This window comes from Phyllostomus discolor, chromosome 11 (assembly GCF_004126475.2).
Source record: "Phyllostomus discolor isolate MPI-MPIP mPhyDis1 chromosome 11, mPhyDis1.pri.v3, whole genome shotgun sequence".
NCBI lineage: Eukaryota > Metazoa > Chordata > Mammalia > Chiroptera > Phyllostomidae > Phyllostomus > Phyllostomus discolor.
Window position 1 is genome coordinate 55,694,256 of NC_040913.2, and position 26,065 is coordinate 55,720,320.

The window sequence follows — 26,065 nt, forward strand, 5'->3', positions numbered from 1 at the left end:
CACTGAATTATGAGATATATTTTAGAAATAATTTTTCACAATGACAAAAAAGAGGTCTCTGGAAATCATTAAAATATGTAAGAATCATCATTAAATGAGTAGATAAAAAATATGGTACATTTACACAATGGAATTCTATGCAGCACAGAGAAAGAAGGAACTCCTACCCTTTGAAACAACATGGATGGAACTGGAGAGCATTGTGCCAGGGGAAATAAGCCAGGCAGTGAGGGACAAATACCATATGATCTCACCTTTAACTGGAACATAATCAACAAAAGAAAAAAGCAAATAAAATATAACCAGAGACATTGAAATTAAGAACAATCTAACAATAGCCATAGGGGAGGGAGAGGGGAGGAAGCAGGGACAGTGGGGGAAAGGGTTTTCAGGAACAACTATACAGGACACATGGACAAAACCAAAGGGGAGAGTGGAAACAAGGGAGGGAGCTGGGTTTGGCTGGGGTGGTGGGGGGAATTCAGACAACTGTCACTGAACAACAATAAAGTAATTTAAAAAATCTCTCAACTAAAAAAAAATTAATACCAAAAAAGTAAGAATCAAATATTAACAAAGTTACTAAATCAGTAAGAACTACTATTCTAAAACTCCAGCTGGCATGTAGTGTACTAAAAGATGCTTATTTAATCACTACAGCTATCTTCCTCTGGCTTGACATCTTTAGTGCAGGTTGTAACAGCTCAGTCTTTAGTACAGAAATTGCTGTATAATCTATTTCCATTTCCCTCCAGCCCCATCGGTGGTACTATTGAGCTGACTTGCTTGTTAAAGTGTTCTGAATTTATGCTTGTTTACACTTAGTAGGAAACAGACTAATACAACATAAAAAAGGAAGAGAATATGAGTTATAGGAGACAATTCTACGTGGCATGGGCCCAGCTCCCACTTGTAGATGCACAGGACCCACACCCACAGATTGGTTCTTTCATGGGGAATCAGGCCTGCATTGTACCTAGGCTGTTTTGAGACCTGTTTTTACTAAAATTCTCTCACTCTGAATTGAGGCAGCAAGTGTTTACTGTGACTTCCTAAAGTCTGGGCTAAACCTTCCAAGGATGAGTGCAACCAGTTCAACCACTTTTCTCTTTGCATTTGCAAATATTCTTCTTCTGTGATGTGATTAGCAGCATCCCCTCCTTTGTTTTCTGTAAAAGGTAACTACTTAAAGTGAACCTCTGCATAGTAAATGAAGACCATCATGTAATGTGCCTAGAAAAGCAATAAAAGCTTATCAAGGCAAGGGTCTGGGTGCTCTCCCCTTGAGAAAGTGGCCCTGGCATCCTTTTTCCTTCACAGGACTCGGTAGTCCATGTGAATTTGTTGTGTCTCATCTACAATGTCATGGACCCCATGAGCTAGGGTCAGCATCAATGAGCGGTAGATAGGAAAACAGCAAGATGGCAAGAGAAACACCTAGGGCAAAGGGTTACTTTGGCAATGCAACACACTGTGGGCAAGATATTTAGGCCTGTAGTGACAGAAAATCAATCAGGCAACAAAATGACCAAGGGAAACACTTAAGAAGCAGCTTTGGTAGAACTCAAGTAATTAACAAATTAAATTAATTTTCACATTTATAAAAGGCACTTTTTCCCCAGTGAGCAGCTTACCTCTGCAAGATAGAACTCATCGTATTGTCTTCGGAAGCTCTCTCCTTTGTGATAGTTGCTAGCAGCTACTATCACATCCACAGTCACCATACTCAGGATGAACATGTGAAAAACTGAGGATCGCATCATTTGCTGAGGAGGCAAAACAGATAAACTCTTAACAAAGAACTAAACCTGACAATTAAACATAATTATGTGCTTAGACCTGGGCATGCAACACCTTTGTGACACACTGCTGTGCAAAACAGTGCTTCTAAGATAACTTGATGAATGTTAACTATTGCAGAACAGGGTAGCAAAGGAATCTTTGCCTTCAGGCAGCTCAAAAATAACCAGAGGTAGTTCTGGAAATTTTTATTTAAAAGTGGAAAATCTATTTCATTTAATTTGTGTATAGCCTGTATTTTAATTTTCATTGCTGAGTTAGATAGTTTTTATCCTTAATGTTGAGTGTGTGAAGAAACAATTTTTAAAAAACTGAAACCACAAAAAAACTACTGCTTTATTCTGTTAAGAGAAGAAGCTATTGAAGCTGAAAACATTTTAGATATAATCATAAAACTGAAAAAAATCTGAGAAACCTAAGATGTATTTATTTTTTACTTTAGTACTTTGTAATTTATTAATTTAAATTATTCTTAATAATTTATTTTTAAATCAACTTATTGATGTGTATTTGACATAAAATAAAAATACCAGTACATATCAAATTTATACAACTCAATGAGTTTAGGGTAAGTGTATACCCACAAAACCACCACCATCAAGGCCATAAAATATCCCTCCCAAGTTTATGGGGTAAAAAATCAAAATATCTATCATCTTAGTAAATTCTAAGTATGCAATACAGTATTGTTAGCCATAGGTACTCTGCTATTATATATACCATATTTTTTGGACTATAATACACATTTTTTATTACATTTTTTGCTTCAAGAATTCTTTTCCTATTTTTCTGCTATAAAACCTAGGTGTGTCTTATGGTGCAGACCCCAGATGCACCTAGGTTTTAGAGGAGAAAAATAGGGGAAAAAATTTTTGAAGCAAAAAATGTGGTAAAAAAGTGCATCTTATAGTCTGAAAAATACAGTAATTATTTATCTCAAATACCTGAAACTTTGTATATTTTGTATAAATAATTTATTAAAAATTACACTACAATAATAACTGATGTCTATATTTATACTTACTATGTGACCGAAGCTGTTGTAGGTTCTTTACATAAATTAACTCATTTAATGTTATAACAGCACAAGGAAATTAATTTTAGAGGAGAAAACTGAGTCTCAAATAAATTAAAAACTCTCACTGTTCCACAAATCTACTGAAGGTGGAATAATAATTTACACTGAAGTCTGGTCCTAGTCTACTGTCTACACTGAAGTTAGGTAATTAGGCATTCAAAGTAATGACTATTATTATAATGGTTAATATGTATTGAGTGCTTACTATGTTCCAGGGCATAGTGTAATTATGTTATTTATTTTTTAAAAAATTAGTTTTATTCAGTTATGTTTGTCTCCCCATTTCCCCCATTATCTCCACCATAGTCCTTACATGGTGGAATATACTATTCACTTTTTCCAATTACCTCAAATTGATTAAGTCATATGTCTGGGATCACAAAGCAAGTACACAGCAAATATGTGCTCTGTACCTATCTGTTTAAAGGCCATTACAGCATAAGAAATATAGTTAAGAGTATTATAATAACTATATATGATATCAGATGGGTGCTAGACATATCGGGTGGCCCACTATGTAAAGTACATAATTGTCTAACCACTATGCTGTACATCTGACATGATACAGAATAACATTTAATATAAATTATAATTGAAAAAAAAACCTTAAAAAGTAGGTAGATAGGTAAGTCACATGTTTTTCTGGTTAAATTATGATTTATGATCTAAAAATATTTTAAAGATGAATATTATTTTAATGGCATGTAAAAGAGATACAATGTGGAGAAAAGTCAAAATTAATTAAAATATATGTTTTTTAAAAAGTCCACTCTGGGATAAACTCCCCAGTGTGGGGTAGAGTTTGAAAAGGGAGTAGCAGCTGAAGGCCTTGGGAAGCATCAGAAGAGCTGATCTGTAGAAAGGAGCTGAGTACACAACAAAGCACTGCATCCGATCCCTTCTTGCCCGCTGGCCAGGGTCAGGTGCCATGATGCAGCTTGTTTCTTCTTAGAAAGTAGTGGCACGTATCCTTACCCTTTGATCTGACCTGAGATTTTTTATCTTTGAAACCTTTAGTTTCAAAAGTAACTAAAGTAGAACCTGTGAATGGGGAAAGGAAAAAAAGGACTGCCTCTGAACACTGCATCCATTCATGATGTCACATGACCTTCATCACCCTGCAGTGGACATTAACAGCATGGGCTATGGCACAAATTGGGTGGAGCTGAGACTCTACCACTTACAAGCTCTGTGGCCCTGGGTAAATCATTTAAACCTCTCTGTGCCTCTGTCTTCTCATCAGTGAAGTGAAGATAATAGGGGAAAAGGGGAAGGGTTTGCAGGAACAAGTATAAAGGACAGATGGATAATAACAAGGGGGGCTGGAAATGGGAGGGAGGTTGGGAGGGCTGCGGGGGTAGGCTGGGATTGGGATAAAAGGCAGAAAACTGTACTTAAACAACAATTAAAGTAAAAAAAATTTAAAAATGATGAAAAAAGATAATAATGGCTATTTCAAAAGTTGTTATCAATTTTAAATGAGTAAATATTTGTAAAGCACCTAGAGCAGTGCTTGCATGTTGTGTTATAAAAACACATGCAGTAAAAATAAGTGCCACTCTATGAGTCAGATAGTTTTCTGTTCAGCAATGAGAAATTAATTGCCCAAGGTCAAAGAAATTAATTGCCCAACAATTAATTTTGTTGTATATTTGATGAAGTCCACAACCAACTGATTTAAATAAAAGAGATAAGGTCCAATACTTTGAAAGATGACAGAGCTATTGGAAAAACAGATATTTAATAAGGGTTTTGTGTCACCATGGCTATTGAGGCGTCCCCACATCCATTTGCCTATGGTTTTATTTTAGAGGTAACACAAAATCAAATTCCAGAACTGCCATCAGTTGAATTGCCATCAATGTATTGAAATGATGGTTAATTTACTTGCAGGAACTACTGACCTTCATAACACAGATAAGCAAATCCATTGGCAAGTTTCTATTCTCATTAGAATTTTCATTATTATTTAGCCTTTTTTGCATTATGGTAGTCAAATTCCCTAACTACTATTCCTTTTCTATACTCCTTTCAACATAATGTTCTATTAAAGAGATTTCAACTGGTTTCCACTTTATCTGCATGACAGAAAAGCCACAACTTTCTCTTTCTATTTTCCTTAGCTGTTGACTTATGTCTTAAGTAAACTGATATTAGTGAAAAATCTAAACAAAGCTTTTAGGCATAGCTGTAAAAAAAAACTTTAAAATTGGTTTTGTAACTGTTGCAGCTTCACTTTGGTGTTGTCATTATAATTAGGTTGTTTTTGTCTGAATGTCTACCTGTCCCTGTTGGTACAGAGTATTAAAATAATCACTTACAATGGATTCTGATACACTGTAATCACCCTTGCTTAGCTTTCTTCAAAGTAATAACTTTCAAATATTAAATAAGAATTAATGTGATAAATATGTGCAGTAGCTTAATTTAAATGTTAAAATCAGTAACTGGAGCTTTAAAGTTAGAGTTGCTAACATGGACCACCTCAACTCATTTCAATTCTACCAATGTTTGAAACTGGCTGTGGGCTTCCTTAATGTAAAGGCCTGCAATACTATATATGCTTGTAAGACAGTCCAAATTTATACCCTTCAATTTCTTAATTTTATTATAAAAATTGATGAAGAGAAACTTCTTAAAATTGAGTCAGTGCCACAAAATATTATTATATAACTTGAGATTTTCCCAGCTATATTATTTAATATAGATATGAAACTTATATAAAGACATAAACACACATAACTATATGTGTGTATATATATTTATGTCCATTTCAGTATGAGTCTCCTGATATTCCTGAATTTGAATTTAAATTTTTAGAATTCCTTCCTCTTAAGATTCCCAAACTTTTTATGAAGCCAGCATCATTCTAATCCCAAAACCAGACAAAGACACAACAAAGAAAGAAAAGTTCAGGTCAATATCACTGATGAACATAGACACTAAAATCCTCAACAAAATACTGGCAAACTGCATCCAACAATACATTAACAAGATTATACACCATGGCCAAATGGGATTCATTCCAGGGATGCAAGGATGGTTCAATATTCACAAATCAATAAAGGTAATACATCACATAAACAAAAGCAAAGACAAAAATCACACGATCATATCAATAGATGCAGAAAAAGCATTTGATAAGGTACAGCACCCATTTATGATAAAAACACTCAGCAAAGTGGGAATAGAGGGAGCATTCCTCAACATAATAAAGGCCATATATGAGAGACCTACAGCCAACATCATACTCAATGAGCAAAACTAAAATCTTTTCCACTAAGATGAGGAACCAGACAAGGCTGCCCACTTTCACCACTTCTATTCAACATAGTATTGGAAGTTTTAGCCACATTGATCAGACAAGAAAAGGAAATAAAAGGAATTCAGATCAGAAAGGAGGAAACAAAACTGTCATTGTTTGCAGATGACATGATAGTGTACATAGAAAATCCAAAAACTCTGCCAAAAAATTGCTTGACCTAATAAATGAATTTGGTAAAACAGTGGGATACAAAGTCAATATCCAGAAATCAAAGTGTTTTTGGTATACCAACAATGAAACATCAGAAGCGGAAATCAAGGAAAAAAAATCCACTTGATATAGCAATAACAAAAATAAAATACCTAGGAATAAACCTAACCAAGGAGGTAAAAGACTTGTACTCAGAAAACTATACAATACTGAAGAAAGAAATCAAGGAAGACACAACCAAATGGAAACATATACTGTGTTCATGGATTGGAAGAATTAACATCATCAAAATGTCCATACTACCCAAAGCAATTTATACATTCAATGCAATCCCTATTAAAGTACCAATGGCATATTTCACAGACATAAAACAAACACTTCAAAAATATATATAGAACCATAAATAACCCCAAATAGTTGCTGCAATTTTGAGAAAGAAGAGCAAAGTAGGAGCCATCACAATACCTGATACCAAACTGTACTACAAGGCCACTGTAATCAAAACAGCCTGGTGCTGGCATAAAAACAGGCACATAGACCAATGGAACAGAACAGAGAGCCCAGAAAAAATTGAAAGTCTCTACAGTCAATTAATATTTAACAAAGGGGGTATCTAAATAAATGGAGTAAAAATAGTCTCTTCAACAAATGGTGTTGGGAGAGCTGACAGCTACGTGCAAAAAGAAAATGAAACTGAAGCACCAACTTACACCATACACAACGATAAATTCAAGGTGGATAAAAGATTTCAATATAAGTCATGACACCATTAAAGTCCTAGAGGAGAACATAGACAGGAAAATCTCAGATATTTCACACAGCAATATTTTCACTGATATGTCCTCTAGAGCAAGGGACATAAAGGAAAGAATAAACAAATGGGATCTCATCAAAATAAAAAGCTTCTTCACAGCTAAAGAAAACAGTATTAAAATAAAAACAGAACCAACTGTATGGGAAAATATATTTGCCAAAGATACTTCAGACAAGGGTTTCATCTCCAAAATATATGAAGAACTCACATGACTCCACTCTAAGAAGATAAGCAACCCAATTAAAGAATTGGCAAAGGACTTGAACAGACACTTCTCCAAGGAGGACATACAGAAGATCCAGAGACACATCAAAAGATGCTCAGTATCGATAGCCATCAGAGAGATGCAGATTAAAACCACAATGAGATACCACTTCACACCAGTCAGAATGGCCATCATAAACAAAGCAACAAACAACAAGTGTTGGAGAGGTTGTGGAGAAAAAGGGACCCTAGTGCATTGTTGGTGGGATTGTAGACTGGTACAACCACTATGGAAAACAATATGCAATTTTCTCAGCAAACTAAAAATGGATCTGCCTTTTGACCCAGCAATTCCACTGCTAGGATTATATCCTAAGAACCCTGAAACACCAATCCAAAAGAACCTATGCACCACAATGTTCATAGCAGCACAATTTACAATAGCCAAGTGCTGGAAGCAATCTAGATGCCCATTAGTAAATGAATGGATTAAAAAAAAAAACCTTATGGTACATTTACACAATGGAATTCTGTGCAGCAGAAAGAAAGAACTCCCACCCTTGCTACTGCATAGATGGGACTAGAACGCATTATGCTAAGCAAAATAAGCCAGGCAGTAAAAGACAAATACCATATGACCTCACCTTTAACAGGAACCTAATCAACAAAACAAATGAACAAGCAAAATATAACCAAAGACACTGAAATTGAGAACAGGCTGTCAGTGACCAGAGGGGAGAGGGAAGGGAATTCCAGGGGAAAAGAGGAAGGGTTTGCAAGAACAAGTATGGACACATGGGTTTGCAGGATACATGGACAATAACAAGGAGGGTGTGGAAATGGAAGGAATATGGGGAGGGCTTGCAGGGTGTGCTAGGATGAGTGTAAATGGCAGAACACTGTACTTGAGCATAAAAAATAAAAATAATTTAACAAAACCTAAAAAAGTAGAAAATAAATAACAAAGTTCCTTGCTTTTAATTGTCACGTGATTTTTGGCTTATATATATTTAAATCTGAGAAGTTTTACACACATATTTAGGTTGGCTTTGATTCAATAATGAGTGATTTCTGTATGTGCAGTTGGAATTACCAAATACAATGTGACTATAACAGAGTCGTCTCCAAGGCAGCAATATTTGTCAAAAATGTGCAAGAGCCTGGCTATGCAAAATGTGATCCCTGGACTGTCAATTTCCTGGGAGCATATTAAAAATATTAAAAATATGCTCCTAGGAAACTGGGATCTCAGGCCCCATCTCATACTTGCTGAACCAGAATCTGTAATTTTAAGAAGGTCCCCAATGAGTATATTAAAGTTTGAGAGTCTATATTGTAGTGGATATTCCTTGAGAAGCAGGTTAAACTGGATGACCTATACAATTATTTACAAATTCACAATTTCATGATACTAAAAGTCTATAATCACTGACTAGAATATAACAAATACTGATGGGAATATGATAACATATTATGATACATCATCATAAAAACAGATGCCTATCTTCTCAATTCCAATTCCAAGACAAAAAATCAACTAAACCAGTTTGGCTTCATAAAGAAAAAATTATGTGTTGGTTTTCCAACCATTTGGAGGGTTATGAAAACACTGTCACAGATTCTTTCACAAAGCCTAGGAATGAAGGTGGTCTCTAGAATCTGGAAAAGGTAAGGAAACAGTTTTTTCCCTAGAATCTGCAGAAGTAATATGGCCTTGTTGCTACCAGTGAAACCCTTTTGGACTTGTTAAACTATAAATAACACATTTGTCTTCTTTTTAGTCACTAAGTCTGTGCTAATTTGTTACAGAAACAATAGGGAATTAATACAATCATTGTTAGTAATTTTGACCCACACACCTGCTCAAACCATCTCCTATGAAACATGATTGTCTACAAGTGCCCAGTGCAACAAAATTCTACCTGTCCAGAGTGTTCTACCCAAAGTAACTTACCAAGAGAGCTCTCTGTAAAACATTTTTCTGTACAAATGTGAACTCATTACACTGACCAAAGTTTCCATCTTACTTTGTTTTATAACATGTAGTGAGATGATACCTCTGGAGCAGTGGTATTGGGTCCAACCTCAAGCAGAAAAACAAGATGTAACTTTTCTTCATATTAGTTCTGGGCCCTACTATAAAAGGAGTGTTCTCAAGAGATTGTGAAGTCTATGACAAACATGCATAAGGATCTTCACTGAATTGAAATTAATACCATCAAAATGCATTATCAAAATTAAGAGCTAATATTTGAGTGTTGGGTTTGTGTCAATCTTCATTCCAATTATATTGCATGCTGATGTAAAATTTCATTTAATCCTCAATAACCCTGTGAGACAGGTGCCTTTGTTATACCCTTTCACATACGGAGAAACAGGTAAGAATAAGTAGATTTCCAAGCTCATAGTTAAAAAGTAGTCTCAGATGTTTTGATTCCAAAGCAGGGGCTCTCCTGCCTTCTAGTGGGCAATCAAAATGCATCTAACTGTGCTCTACATTGCAAAGAATGAGAAGCAACTCCCTTGCCAATTGTTTGTTATTAAATAGAGCATATAAGTCTGCAAAACCCTATATTTGAAAGCTGAAGACAATATGTTCCTCACAGAGGGTATAAGATCATCATGATGTAAAAGAACATCAATTCTGAAAACCTGAGCTGAGTTCAAATGTTAACTCTGTGTATGATTTAACCTCTCTGTGATTCAGTTTTCATACATGGAAAATGGGTGTGATAACATCTATATTTCTAGGTTGTAAAATGAATATAATTAATTATTTAGTACAATTTAGTCCATAGCAGGCATCTTGTGTTCCACAACTCTTATTATTACTGTATTTGAAAATACTCTAAGCATTTAAAGGCAGAGATGCAATTAGTTGCTTATGGAGAAGGTAAGAAGGCATAACAGGAGAAATCAATTCAAAGATATAACTAATCTTGAGGAGGAACATGAAAATATGATAGACTTTCAAAAAGGTCTTAAGTGAACTTGATTTTAGTGGTATAAATGCTTAAGTACTTTAAAGGGGTTATTTATGTTAATTTTTTTGTGTAAAATAATGCCTTAGAGATGAAGGCATTACAGGCAAACATTCAAAAAATCAAAATTGTGGCCTTGGAGGCCACAATAAGGATAAATTAGGATAATAATAGTGCAGCTCAGAAATCAAATCTTTCTTTACATTGGTGTCTAAGCTAATAAAATGTCCTACCTTGGTGAACAAATTTTATGCTCTGAACATTGTATCAGCCATGTACTAAATGCCGTGTTTTAATCAGATTTCTAAATAAACATATTTGAAGAACAATGAAATTACATGGTGAAATTCTCAGAAACCATCATGTATATGAGCCATGAGCACGAGCACAAGAGTATAATGTAAAAGACCAAGTGCATAACACCTAAAATGAAGCTCCCATTTGCAAGTGGTGCATCTTTTACTTCCCTTATTAGGAAGATATCTGTACATTCATTAATTGTACAACCAATATACAAGATAATTATGTTCGATATAAAGACTTTGTATTAAAAAAGGAAATATATTTATATCAATATTGAAAACAGAACCAACAATTGTCCTTAGAAACTCTGCCTTCCAATTTTTTTGCTCCTGATATGTCCTTGGAGAGCCAGAGGATAGAAAGAAATACACAAGTGACTTTCACAAGTGACTTTCTATAAAAGCACTGACAGTCTATGATAACCATACAAACCCTTCTCACTGTGAAGTTCTGATTGGTTTGTTTTCTTTCCTGGACAATAAGTTGGGTGAGAGTGTCCCAAACATGTGGAAGTCAAATTGAGGAAGAAGAAAGAGGTGTTTAGTAAGACACTTTCATCTCTTGGACAGTGTGAGCTCTGTAAGAATTAACACTAGATGTTAAATCATAAATTGCCACACTAATATCTACTACTGTAAGTATATCTTTGACTCTACTCTGTAATTAATATTTACACTGTTATTAATATTTTAATCACCAACTCCTGATTCTACAACATAAACTAGATTTTAATGAGAATACATGCCTAGTGAAAAAAGAAATGCTGCTAGGAAGAATTGATTATTATACTAAACTAGTGCTTTTCAAATTATTTTTAGAGTGTAAGGCACAGCCTGGAACTGAACCCACCTTTCTGTATGCACAGCTTTGGCAGTACCCTCCTACTTTGGAGTTAGCCATGTGACTACTTTTGGTCAGTGAGACAACAGCAAAGGCGATGTAAGCAAAGACTTGGAAAAAACTTGTGAGTTGCAACTTACTCTTGGCTGCTTTTGAAACCCTGAACCACATCAGTACCCCACCCTGGCCTGTTGTATGGTGGCCATAGACCCTGTCAACCTTTTAGCCTTAACAGTCAGCCATGCGCCAGAAGCACAGACTCACTTTGATGGACTAACTCATAAATTAGCCAACTGCAGATGCAAAAGTGAGCCTATTCTTGATCAGCTGACTTTGACTTTGACTTTGGTATCAGCTGACCCACAAATTCAGGAAAAAAAAATTAGTCTGTTTTTATAAACTGTAAGTTTTGAGGTGGCTTGTTTTTTAGCAAAGGTAACTAATATACCTACCCTGTCTATTTCTTCAATGCTGGGCACATAGCTAAATTACATTACTTAGTCTAGTAGCATAAAAGTGGAGTAGTATCAGCAGTTCCTATCAATTGGGGATGGAAATGAAGGGATGTGTCATTTTGGAAAGGGCAGTTAGTAAAGGACATGCACCTTCTCCAACCTGTCTTCCTCTCTTTCCATCTAAATTGACTTTGGAAACTATGTGCTCCAGATAGGGTCATCAAAAGAACAGTTTTTACAGGGAAAATATTATTTTATATGTGTGTGCATGTCATCTCTGATTGAAGGTGGTGGAGAAAAGAGCTGGCCCCATCTGTGGTGTGCTGGAGCTGCAATCGTGTGCAATTTCCCTAATTTCATATTTAGCAATATCATATAGTTAATCTGAAATTAGCCATGGTAGGAGCATTTACACCATGAAAACAAGCAAATACTACCAATCAGGACTCCCTAACTTCAAGATGATTATAAGATATTTTACACATTTGCAAGCACCCACTGCCTCCCAAGCTGTCTCTGTTCTCTTTAGCAACTTCATGGAGTTATTCTGTCTCTCTAGCAACTTCATGGAGCAATAATATTCTGTGGGTTACTTAAAAATTCATGCTCTGATCACCCTGAAGGAAGGACAGATCCTTTAATGGGCTTTGTCAAGGTGTTTGAACTTGTTACTCTAAGCTGGGTCACATAGAGATAGATATAAATAGGGATATGGATTTAGGTACAGTTATATAGATATAGATACAGCTCAGTCCCTCATCCCATTCTGATACTTAGAGTCATCATGACCTATGATATGAGACACTTACCTATACAGATATGATGCTTACTAAATACTTTATAAAGCATACAAAGAAAAGCTTTGAGAGCCCTGGCCAGGTGGCTCGGTTGGTTGGAGCATCACCCCATGCACCAAAAGGCTTCAGGTTTGATTTCTGGTCAGAACATGTACATAGGTTGCAGATTTGATCCCCAGCCAGAGTGCATACAGGAGGCAACCATCAATGTTTGTCTCCCTTCCTCTCTCTCTAAAATCAATAAATATACCCTTGGGTGAAGTTAAAAAAAAAAACTTTTGGAGCATTGGAAGACTGTCATTAAGAGTACAGGGATCTAGATATATCAGTTAAAGTAATAATCAAAATGGAGCTTTTTCTATTATCTAACATAATTGTTTGTCTTGAATTGATTTAAACCATAGTGTATTTTGTTTGTGAAAGCTTCAATTAAGGACAACAGGTACAATGCTATAATGAATGTTCATAACTTGAAATATCTTATAGAAAACAACTTAATATCTCTTTGTTTCCTCATACTTCATGGCCATATATTTATGGATTAGTGGAAGAAAGGAAAAGTAAATGATACATACAAAAACTTTTCAATTAGCTATCTGAACTATAATTTAAGGATTAAGAAGTCAATGCCCCTACATGACTTCACTTTTGACATTTGAAAAACAATAAGGAATAAAAGTGCTAAAATATTTGCTTTTCAACAACAAAGTGTTGACCTTGCTTACTTTGTTGGACATGAATAATAATAAAAATCAAAGTATTAGTTCATTCACAATAATTTTATTTCATGTTCCATGATGTCTAGAAAAAGAGTAGCCTAAGAGTGAAATTAAAGCACATTAGTATTATTTGTAGACTTGTGTTTCTACAGATTGCAATCCTGAGTTCCTGAAATGTTGGGCACACAGTAGGTCCAACAATAGTGTTTGATATAACTTGATTTTCCCCCATGTATTGAATGGGTCACACAGAATTTTCTGCCTTTTTTTTTTTTTTAAAGAAAAGTAGGCTCAAGGGATTGTAGGGGACTGGTTTGTTTTAGTCTGGCAAACATGACTCAGCTCTATATGGAAAACCTACAAGTGAAGTGGTAGGCAAGAGCCAGACCTTCAAACCAAGTTTTCCCATGGAAATCAGGCCTAGAAAATGCATACAGACTTATGGCTTGCTCTTGCTAAAACTCCATCACCCTGGTCTAAAACAACAAATGTGTACTGTCTATCTTCAAGGTAATTTCCAAAGCTTTTCGGAATTTTCCCAAGGACAGAGCTAATCAGTTCACCACCATTCCCCTCTGCATGTTTTCATTTCCTTGAATGTACCTAAAATGTAAACAATAATATTCTATGTAATAGATAATAAATCCTTCTTTGATGTAAGACCTGAGAAAAACAATAAAGCCTGTCTAGGCAAGGGTCGGGATGTTCTCCTCTTGAGAGAGTGGCCAAGGCACACAGAAGCACTCTCCCCTTGAGAGAGTACCTGTGCCATTCCCTTTTTCTCCAAAGGATTGCTGTCTCCTGTGTATTTATTTTATCTTTCAGTCACAACAGGCAGACTCTGCTGGCCAGAGTCCACCACAAGGGATACCCCCCCATACATTTCTCTATCTCCTGTGTTAAATGAAAGCTATACTGGTACTCTGGATGCAGCTGTTTGGGCCACATGCCAAACTCTAGAAGGGCAGCTTCCCTCAAAGTGGCTTGGCAAGGTCTCTGATAAGAGGGATGCTTCAAATTGAATGTTCACCTCAAAATCTCACTCTTGACCCTGTTTTTCAGATGTACTAATGTAGAGTTAAACAAATTAGGACAACTATGTTTAAATAATATAATCTTGTCTCAAGTACTATAATCTTTCATTTGCATATTGCAAGAAGCTGCCTGAATATTCTGCCTTGGGCACAGCTGAACCTGGAATGATGGTCAGCTGAAGAGGCCAATGCATGCACGCTAGTAATAAGCCTTTTTGTCAGTGAGAGTCACCTGGGCCACCTCTTCCTTGTGATCCTCTGATTCTGACTTATAGTCAAGTATAAGTGAAATGTCAGAGTGCATGCACTAATATTTTATATTTGTCTTAGTAGAGCTCTACCAACTATATAGTTACTGGATAGTCTTGCCAGATTTTGACAAAAAGTGCCTTCTTAGTCTTAGTTATCAGTATTGTTGTTTTCCTCTTTCTTTTATCTTCATGGGTACTTCAGTGAGAAGTTAGTAAGGTCTACAACAGGCTGCTAGACAGGAGACACTTAAACCATGATGGTTTAAAATTTCTAAAGACACTTAAGTTGGCATTCCCATATATAATAAAAATGTATAGTCACCTGAAATTTACTTTTAAATATTTATTTTAATTTTATTTTTAGTATTAAATAGTTGGCAGGTGAATATAAAACTTGTTTTAAATTTAAGAGGCAAATGCAAAAATGAAATTAAATAGCTGTCTTTTTAAATAAACCATATACCTAATATAAGGAAGGACTTAAGTTGTTACACTTGGTGAATGCAGAAATAAAAAAAAAGTATGAGCTATATAGAACCTTGAAGTGGAAGACTCATTTTGAGATATTTAAAGTATTTAGAAAAGACAGAACAAATTTAAAGGATTTAAAAAAATACACAAGAAATATACCAAATACAAAATGACTGAAGTCCAAACCTGTCATCAGCCTCAGGTCATGGGAGGAGTCACACTGTTCCAACAAAGGCTTCAATTGCAATAACTGTGTTAAACACTGAGAAGATACATGACAATTTTAAACCCTAGTGGTAGTTTTTAAAGAGGGTTGCATATTTAAGTCCAGAAATCAAGACTTGCATGAAGAACAATGTATCCTTCCTTTTTTACAAAAGTGACAATGTGATAAATATTTGGCAGAAATTTGTCTCCAAAGATTGTCTTATGAATGCCTGACATAAGTGAGTAAATTTCTCCTGGTTAATATGAATGTAACTACTGAAGAGTTAAAAGATTTACTAAAAGTGAAAGATAACAATACAATGATACAGGAATTTGGTATGAGATAATCCGAAGTGCAAATGATTTTAAGATGGTCTGAATATTTCTTCCAATGAGGCTCAAAAATCAAAGATGAAAAACCATTTAATCAATAGTAGAGTAGATGAATAAATAAAAATAACACTAATAATTTAATCTTATTTTTTAATTATGTCTCCTCTTCTGGTACCTACTTGAATATAATTATGACTTGAAATATATTCTATATTGAATATATATATTATACACATATAATATATAAAAAAGATTTTGAACTAAGGATTTACACAATCAATTTCTCTTTAATTAGTTGACTTGGCCCTAACTGGTTTCAAGACCACAATAACTTTTTCTTTTTCCTTTTTTTACTGTTGTTTAAATACAGTTGTCTTTATTCCCACCCACCACTCTCCCCTACCCCATCCACCACTACCTCCCACCCTCAATCCTACCCCCCTTTAGCTTTGCCCATGTGTCCTTTATACATGTTCCTTGATGACTCTTCCCCTTCTTTCCCCCTTTATCCTTCTCCCCTCCCCTCTGATTACTGTCAGTTTGTTCTTCATTTCAATGTCTCTGGTTATATTTTGCTTGCTTGTTTGTTTTGTTGACTAGGTTTCACTTAAAGGTGAGATCATATGGTATTTGTCCCTCACCACCTGGCTTATTTCACTTAGCATAATGCTTTCCAGTTCCATCCATGTTGTTGTGAAGGGTAGGAGCTCCTTCTTTCTTTCTGCTGTGTAGTATTCCAATTTTAGCCACCTTCTTACACCTTCTGTTTGTGCTGTTTTACCTTTAGTTATTTTATTCTTCCTGTTCTTAATTCTCATTCTAGGTTATCATAAAATCATTTTTTATTCATTTCTCCCCAAAACTTTTCCTCCAAGCCAGGTCTGTGTTTTGCTGTTAGAAACTGAAGATGAGTATGTGCACACCCAAATACTCAGGAAGGGATTCTTGGCATCTGTATCAAGGAAGAGTAAAAATTTGTGTCTGCTGTGTGTGAGATTATGTACTTCTATACAGGAAATCATATATATGTGTTCATTCACATGTAGTTCCCCAATTATGTGCTAAGTACTTATCATGTGAAAGCTACAATGGAAGAAACTGGAAGTAAAGAAAAAAGTGACCAAATATAATCAAAGACTCAGAGATCACTGTGTTAGAAAGCTTTGTTTGACCTTATTTTGAGGGTAGTGACCTTAGGATGGGGTGAAGGAGGGGTGCATTATAGGTTTGTGTACAGGTTTCTGGAGGTGTACAAAAAAGCTGGTTTCTATGTGGGAGTGGGTAGGGGAGAGGTGCATTTGGTTTTCAATAGGAGAAAACCAAATTCCTGCATGGCTGCAGGAATACACTTGTAAGATTCAGAAAACAAGACTAGAACTAAAGGTTGTGAAGACATTGGACTATAGGTATGCATGAGAGCTGACTTTCTGGAAATGAACAGAATACTCTGAGAGAACAGTTAGTAGAGTATGCTAATAGTAAGGATAATCATTTCTATGAACTGAGTGACCCCTGCATCCCATACACTGTGCTAGGTATTCTAGGTGCCTCATTTATAATTCTTACAAACCCCTGAGAGATGTTATTATCCCAAGTTTTCAGGTCAGGAAACTGAGGCTCTGAAAGATTTAGCAAATTATCCAGGGTTTTCTGGGTGATGCTTTCCTCTTACATTGGTCACTAAGTATAGAAGAGGTTGGCTTGTGGATGAAACCTGAATTCTCATGGGTTCGATCAGTTTTTGAAATGATCTGCCATTTCATGGGAAGGTTCATTAAGAAGACAGATGTTGAAACAGAGCCTAGGATGTCACTTCATTGCTTAAAACACACATATCACACAGTCCACCCTCTCTAATCTTCACCTTCAATGTACATTTTCTCAAAAAGCATTAAAAATATATGTTTGTACAGTTGAGTTTTGACTGCTCAGGAAATTATTTAATATAATTGTAAAATTAACATTTATGTATACCATAATCTGACATGGATTAAAATCTCTGTCACAAAAAAAGCATTAAAACACTATAGTCACTATTTTGCCATAGTTTGACCTAACTATTGTAAGAGCCTATTATCTCTTTTCTTTACAAAAAGAGGCATATGGGGGGATGTTACCAGACAAAAACTGAATTTCAGGATGCCAGCTCTTATCCATACTTTCATTTTCTTGTCAGTGACTTTCTTCATGGTAATAGATCACTGGTTTGGAAGATGGCTTAAAACTGTGCAACCACATCTATCAAGAGATGAAAACTCTTATTTGAAAGTCAGGAGAAAAATGGTCTGTCACAGCAGCAGCAGAGGAACAAGGTTCCAATTTAACAGAATTCTATTTATCATGCATAAACTGACCTCTTCATGCAGCTGCTGCTTATGCTAGAGCACAGTTTAAAAGCTAAGTAACTGGTTGCTGCTAAAAGAGTTAATTATAACTTTTTACTTTTATGAGATTCATACTTATACACACTGAAGAAACTTTCTAAATGGTTTTTGGTAATACTATATAAAAAATTGCATTATTGCCTGAAGATGATAGAGATGTAAATTGTGCATCCATATGTCAAACATTAATATTTTGAATGCTTGCTTTTCCCTAATATTTTAATGTCTTCTCAGCTAGATCAAAGTAATATGCCCTTAGAATTGCACAGAATTTCTGAAAGTCATTTGGAAAAATCAACAGACCAGTGGGCAACAGACAAAAATAATCAATCTACAGACAATATGAGTGACCTATGATTATATAAAAAACATACTCAACATCCATAGACTGCAATTGATATGTCATTTCATGACATCAGGTGTAAAGTCTGACAACATTAAGTGTGAACAAAGATGTGAAGCAAGAGAACTTTTACAAGTTGCTTCTAGGAGTAAAAGGTGGCACTATAATCTGGGTAGCCACTAGGCAATATCTCATCCACCTAAGGCATGCATAGGCTTTAATTCAGAATTGCTTTCTTAACTATATATGCTCAAATAATTTTCACACATGTGCACAAAAAGGCATGAACAGGATGCCAGAATGTTTGCAATGGCAGAACAATAAAAAACAACCTCAAGATCTATCAATAAGAGAATAAATGAATGAATTAATAAATTATGGTATATTTTATAAGTGGATAATATACAGTTATGAACATTAAATTATATTAAGCAGACTGCTTATGATAAAATTTACAGTCAGTCTAGTTATGTGACCTTCATCAAATTACTTAAGCTCTCTGTGCCTCAATCTTTCATTTGTTAAACAGAGGTCCTAATAACACCAATAGTAATGACATTGTGAGTCTGCACCTAGTGAGTGGTCAATAAATGCTAGCTATTATTATTACTAATAATACACAGTGGATACACAGGTATTCTTCCTACCTATCTTTCTATATTATTTCGTAATATTTTTAACACAAGGAAATGACTAAATATTATATTGTAAAATTGCCCCAATTTATAAATGATTCATTTATAACTATATGGAAATTGTGTGGTGTTTCTCCAAAGAAACTGTTTTATACAAAGCTCCTTGAGCTTTAGATCAGACCATAATAGCCTATTCAATATTTGGCCCTTAAGAGATTTCTCAAGCCCTATAAAACTTAAAAGTTTAATAGGGAAAACTATCCTTGAGTAATAACTCCTGAGGTACAGTCCAGTATTCATATGACCAGAGTTACATCCCTCCTTCATCCACTCCAAAAAGCTTGTGAAGGTGTTGAATAGTTACTTCCATAGACAGAAGACTAGAGCAAGGTTTTCAGAGAAAGTTATGAAGGGAAAATTACTTTGGGTTCATACTATAGGAAAACCCAGTACTTTGCTTAACTTCCACTCAATTCTATGACCTACTTGCCTGTGGCCCATCTCTCCTTTTGGGTCTACTAGGAAACTATTTTCTCCCAGCTTTACTCATCTTTGGATATTTTCAGGTGAGCCTGTTGAATGGGAGGCCACCAAATTCAGTTACAATCCCCATATTTGGGCAATATGCAGGAGACAGATTAAAGCCCGTCTTCAATGAGGGAAAAATAGAGGCAGATGCAGAGACAGAAAGAAAAAGGAGAACACATATGGCCCAAACAGAGAGTGAGAGAAAGTCAAGCAAAGCACAGTCACCTGACAGGCCTGAGCGTACTGGCAACAAATGCTTCCTTTGTTCCTTACAACTAAATAATTCTTGACTGGAACATAAATCCTCAATTATCACAGTAAAGAATGGAGTTTTTATCTCTAATTTACAAAAATATGCTCAAGGCCATACTAATAAGTAGCATAGCTGGAATATGTCTGTCCTTGAGTCTATTTTCTAAGAGTTTACAATAGGGTAGTTAAGTCTCTCTCAGGGAAGAGACTGTACTAGGTATTACTTCATAGAATTAAGTAAGGATGTCTGTAGCTGAGGAGGCAGGTGTTAGAGGTAAGGCAGACATGTTAGCAGACATACGCTGAAAGCAGTTATACCACAAAAAGAAAAGGAAGCTAGGTTTGGGTCTTGCTTTATCTATGGTCTCAGGCTTTTCCTCATCATTTCCTGATCATCTTCTTTTTTTTTTCCATAGTAAGGACTAAATGCAGGAAGGAGTGGGGACCCAGATGGTCAGCATTGTACAGGATGGTAAAGAAAGAAGCAGAAAGACATTCAGGTAGGACTAAGGTTGGGTGGGTATTTCAGGGGCTATATTTGTCTATTTATCCTTAATTTAGGAATGAATTTATTAGAAATTACAAAGATTTACTATGGCTAAGTTCCTCATTAAACATGGTGTGAATTTCATTAATAACTGTAAAACATGAAAAATGTGTTAGCAAAATTAACTTCATTAACATTAAGTTAATTAATTAAAATTTCAACAAATGGCATTACAGAGCTCACTACACAACACCTACTAGGTCAACAATCTGCTTCTGCTTGTGCTCCAGCTCTGAATGCCTGGTTTTGTAATTGAATTTAAGAGCATATGTATTTCCATTTATTTAAAAAACAGAAAAGACCACCCTGAGGGTGTTGAATTAAATCTTTTCCCAGTATGCCTGCATATGACACCAATTATGGTTATAATTATAGCTATGATTATGCTTAAAATTTGTGTTTTAGAACACAAAATGAAATTTGTAGACTTTCAAAATGCAGAGCAAATGTACCTTTCAAAATGCAGACCAAAGGTACCTATTTTTTTCCTTTACAATAGGATCTATGGAGCCCATTATTCTGTAGAAGAGTGAGGAGATTTACAAGTGTCCTAATTCATTTGATAGCTTCATAATCAATATATATAAAGAAGAAGCAGAAACACCACAATGACTATAACATTTGCAATAACATAAAATATCTCTGTATGTGTAGAAATATAGGAAAACAATGAAAAATTGTTCCTATTGCTCATATCCTAATTACTACATTTAAAATCTTAATAGATTTATTTCTGCAATTAAAAAATAAGTGTGTATATATACATACACATATCCATAATTGCAGCTATACATGTATATTTTTACATTGAAGAAATACACATGTAAATATGTATCTTTTAGATAAGAGAGAGAATGAAAAAAAAATCACACCTCAAACAGCCAGAATGACAGAAGCATCAGTCATATTCTGTTTTTAGTGTAATGGGTAGAAAAGATTAAGCTACATCAATAATTCTTATTTTATTAAATTATTTAATTACTTACAGTTGGTGGGAAAGACATATAAATGTTCTTATCAATAAGCTAGGCTAGGATACAAAAAGCAGAAAAGAAAGTAAAAATATAAGACATAGTAACAATGAAGACAGTGAATCCAAAGCAAATTCACCTGAAACAAGGACTGAAATGATTTTTAAATGTCCATTTATAAATGAATTCAAGCCAGTCTCCATTTATACTGTTATGATTTTAGAACTTTGAAATTTTGAAAACATAAAATTTATGAGAAGTCTATTTTAGAATAACTGAAATTTATGCACTACTTACCATTATACCATCCTTTTGATCTAAAGTGGCATTGACTTATTTCTTGGATCATTCAAATCAATTCCTCTTGGGCCACAACAGGTAATACAAATGAGAAAAGCAGGCCCACAGTCATGCATTAAACACTCAGGCACAGTCTTCACTTGTACAAAGAAATACAAATTGTTTATCCTTTCTGCAAACTATTCATTCATTCATTCATTCATTCATTCATGTATTTAGTTAATATATATTTATGTATTAACAAATTTATTATTTATTTGTTTTGTCACCATAGAGTCATGAGTTAAGTGAAATCTTTTTTTTTTTTACTTTGAGAAAAGTAATTGTACAAATGTATGAATAAATAAAATACTCATTCCAGTGTTATGGAGACAATATGGAATGTTGAGACACTGAGGGAAAGTGGAGACTACACTCAGGTCAATGGGGCATGCACCACCCAGCTCTGACCAATTACAGTCATGATTTGCCAGATCTTTCTATTTATAAGTAGTAGGATACATGAGCTTTCACATAAAATATTCTGTGTTTTAAACTTCGGACCAAATTTTACAACAGAGTTCCACTCTCAGGACAAAGTCCAGAATTCCTAATACTCTAATTGGGACGCATCTGTCAGATATGGCTGGTTGTGGATGGTTCATTTTTATAATTTATTTCAACAAGGCAATTATAATTTAAGTATCTCAATGCAATTATAGATGTTCAAATGTTTCATTCCATTATATTCTACTTTTTATTTTAAGTATATTTTATTGGTTATGCTATTAAAGTTGTCCCATTCTTTTTTCTCCCCTTTATCCCCTCCACCTGATACCCCCATTTTCTCTAGCATCCCCCCACTTAGTTTATGTCTACCAGTCGTACATATAAATTCTTTCGCTCCTCCATTTCCCATACCATTCTTAACCTCCCGCTGTCTGTTTTCTACCTACCATATATGCTTCTTATTCCCTGTACCTTTTCCCGCATTCTCCCCCCAACCCTGCTGATAACCCTCCAAATAATCTCCATACTTATGATTCTGTTCCTGTTCTGGTTGTTTGCTTAACTTTTTTGTTTGTTTGTTTAAGCTAAGTTGTTGATAGTTGTTAAGTTTGTTTTCATTTTACTGTTCATAGTTTTGATCTTCTTTTTTGTTAGATAAGTCCCTTTAACATTTCATGTAATAAGGGCTTCATGATGATGAGCTCCTTTAACATGACCTTATCTGGGAAGCACTTTATCTGCCCTTCATTCTAAATGGTAGCTTTGCTGGATAGAGAAATCTTGGGTGTAGGTCTTTGAATTTCATGACTGCATATTTCTTTCCAGTCCTTTCTTGTCTGTAAGGTTTTTTTAGAGAAATCAACTGATAGTCTTATGGGAATTCCTTTGTAGTAACTGTCTCCTTTCTTCTTGCTGCCATTAAGATTCTCTCCTTATCTTTAATCTTAGCTAATATAATTATGAGGTGCCTTGGTATGCTCCTTTTAGGTTCCAACTTGTTTGGGATTCCTTGAGCTTCCTGGACTTGTAGGGCTATTTCCTTCACAAGATTTGGGAAGTTTTCTTTCATTATTTTTTTCCAATAAGTTTTCAATTTATCATTCTCCCTCTTCTCCTTCTGACACTGATATGATTCAGATGTTGGAATGCCTAAAGTTGTCTCAGAGGTTCCTAAGTCTCTCCTCATTATTTTCAATTTTTCTTTGTTTTCTGTGTTCCAGTTGAATGTTTATTTCTTCCCTCTGGTCCAAATTGTTGATGTGAGCCCCAGTTTCTTTCCATTCACTGCTGGTACCCTGTATATTTTGTTTTATTTCATTTTGTATAGCCTTCACTTCTTTCTTTATGTTGTGGCCACATTCAGTCATTTCTGCCAGCATCCTGATTACCAGTATTTTGAACTTTGCATCTGATAGGTTGGCTATCTCTTCTTCATTTAGTTCTTTTTCTGGAGTTTTGATCTGTTCTTTCATTTGAGCCATATTTCTTTGTCTCAGTGCACCTGTTATGTTGTAATGGGTGGAGCCTTAAGTATTACCAGGGCGAGGCAACCCACTTTACTGCATTGTGGCTCTGTATCTGGGGGTGAGGTCAGAGAGGGAACAATGTCACTTGCTCGTCTGTCACCCCACTTTTAAGAGAGTGGCAGCAGGAAATGCCCCCCACAGGTTTTTACAGGGAGAGGTTCTGAGGCTTTATTTAGCCAGCACTCAAACACTGGGTTACATGATCTATTTCACTATCCAGTTTTTCCTTCTGGTTTATCTACCATGAGTGTGGGACCACCAGGTCTGCTAGCTACTGCCTTGCTGTGCATCCTCTGCCCCCTCTGCATCCTCCTTAATGGCTGCCCATCTCTGCCCCTCCTACCATTTTGGATGAATATTTCTTCTTTAACTCCTTGGTTGTTAGACAGACTTGCAATTCCATTTTATGGCAGTTCTGGTTGTTTTTTTGTTTATAAATTGGTTGTTTCCTACTTTTGGTTTTGTGAGAAGGTGGAGCATATCTACCTATACCTCCATCTTGGCTGGCACTCCTAAATTTTACTTTTTTGAAGATAGGAATTAATTTCATTCTTTTCAACTATGTTACATATTTAACTTGTCAAGACTATATTTGCAAACATAGGCTCATTTTATTTAACATGCTGAAGAAAACAAAAAGAATTATAAAAATGGTGAGACATTAGAGAAGTCACAGTTATGTCCTGTGATGCCTTTGCCACCATGCTTTGGAGGACATATGCTGGCAAAGTATCCAAACTTTTATTTATCCAAAGCCATACAACCTTTGAGAAATACTTTGTAAAAACAGACTCCCAATGTACTGTTCACTTTAGACTTAGAAAAAAAATATCTATCGAACTAGTGTTATTACCATACTCTACTTGATTTCTAGTTTCTAGAAACAAGACAACAAGGACAAATACAGCTGCTTCCAAGTAAGTAGTCAAGTAAGTCCTTTTATAAGCAAGAGGTTTCTGAGTCATTATTTCACTTGATTGTTATCTCATTTAATAAATATCAATTGAACATCTTCCATGTGTCAGGTATAGTGCTGTCAGGGACCATGACTGTTTTGACTGTTATATTCCCTAATGTCATGGAGGAACTCTGGTTGGAGAAACAACTGTTAAATAACAAATTATGCAATTTTGATTTATTTTATTAAACTTAAACAGACAAAATTATAATATGAGAACATTTAACCAAGTTGTCTGATCTAATCTTTGAGCATGATGTTTGAGCTGAATTTGAGAGAATGAATTGGAGAGAAGAATGTTCTAGAAAAAGAAAACATTGTGAAAATGACAACGCTTCTTGGAGGTGGAAATGCTGTTTTATAAGAGATATAACATTTAATTCAAGAGTAAAGTTTCTTGGAAGAACAAACTCTTAAGGGTAACCTCTAGGTTACCTCTGGAAGAGAAAGGAGGAAGGATAATTTGGAAAGAATTAAAGCAAACGCTTTTTATTTTACTTCTACAGTTGAACCTGTTTTAAGAGAACATATGAATACTTTGCTCATTTTAAAAAGAAAAAGTGATTATATAATACTGTTTGTCCTTGAGGGTGAGAATCATTATAACCCTAGACAATAAGTGGATGGGTTCGGATATAATTTTCTTGTTACCTAGTATTAGATGTCATTAATCATTAGTAAAAGCCAGCAAGCATTTCATTACTATTTTATTTTAAATATTTTTTACTTATTTTCTTTCTTTCTTTTTTAATTAAGTAATAATTTATTACTTTTTTCACTCACTTATGGAAATGTACTCTGTGCCTACAGCCTGTGACTATTACAAATATGTCCATCCCATTTCTCATCTGTACTTTTTTAAATTGAATCCTTCTGAAAAGCATGACTTAGTACCAAACATGAAACTGAGCTGAATGGAACTCCCTTCATACTGAATTGTCTGACTTCCTGTTCCTCTCATTTCAGACCATATGCACCATCATTCATAAACCGTATCAAGCATGCTGCCATATTCAAAATGCATGTCTAACTTGCAAGTCTCTTGGATGCTGCATTTACATACCTCTAGCCTACTATCCACCTGCCTCTCCAACCTTTATTTTCCTATAACCTTCTTGGTGTTGTCCTTTCCAGTATACCTTCTTTGCCATTTATCTCTTGCATTTCAAATTTTTGAGATGAAGAGATTAACTTGCTTCCTAATTCCAGATTGCAACCAGAAGACATCTATTAACAAGTAGATTTTAAAGCAATGTATTCAGGGTTCAGTAAAACTTTGATTTGGTCCTCAGCAGGCCTGAAGCCTGATATTTATTTCTATTACATTTATTTATAAACTTGTTCCCTTGGCATATTTTTTCAGCTGGGAA

The 26,065-nt window shown here is 35.1% G+C and overlaps 1 protein-coding gene across 6 annotated transcripts in view; it reads right to left on the minus strand.

Moving 5' to 3' along the window:
• The window catches only part of NALCN (sodium leak channel, non-selective), a 367,092-nt gene that overhangs the window by 218,743 nt on the left and 122,284 nt on the right, over window positions 1-26,065 (minus strand). For all 6 annotated transcript variants that reach the window (XM_036011432.1, XM_028526407.2, XM_036011431.1 and 3 more), the window contains one exon: window positions 1,635-1,766. In XM_036011432.1, coding sequence (XP_035867325.1) covers window positions 1,635-1,766 — 132 coding nt within the window. The remainder of the gene's footprint in view (window positions 1-1,634; window positions 1,767-26,065) is intronic.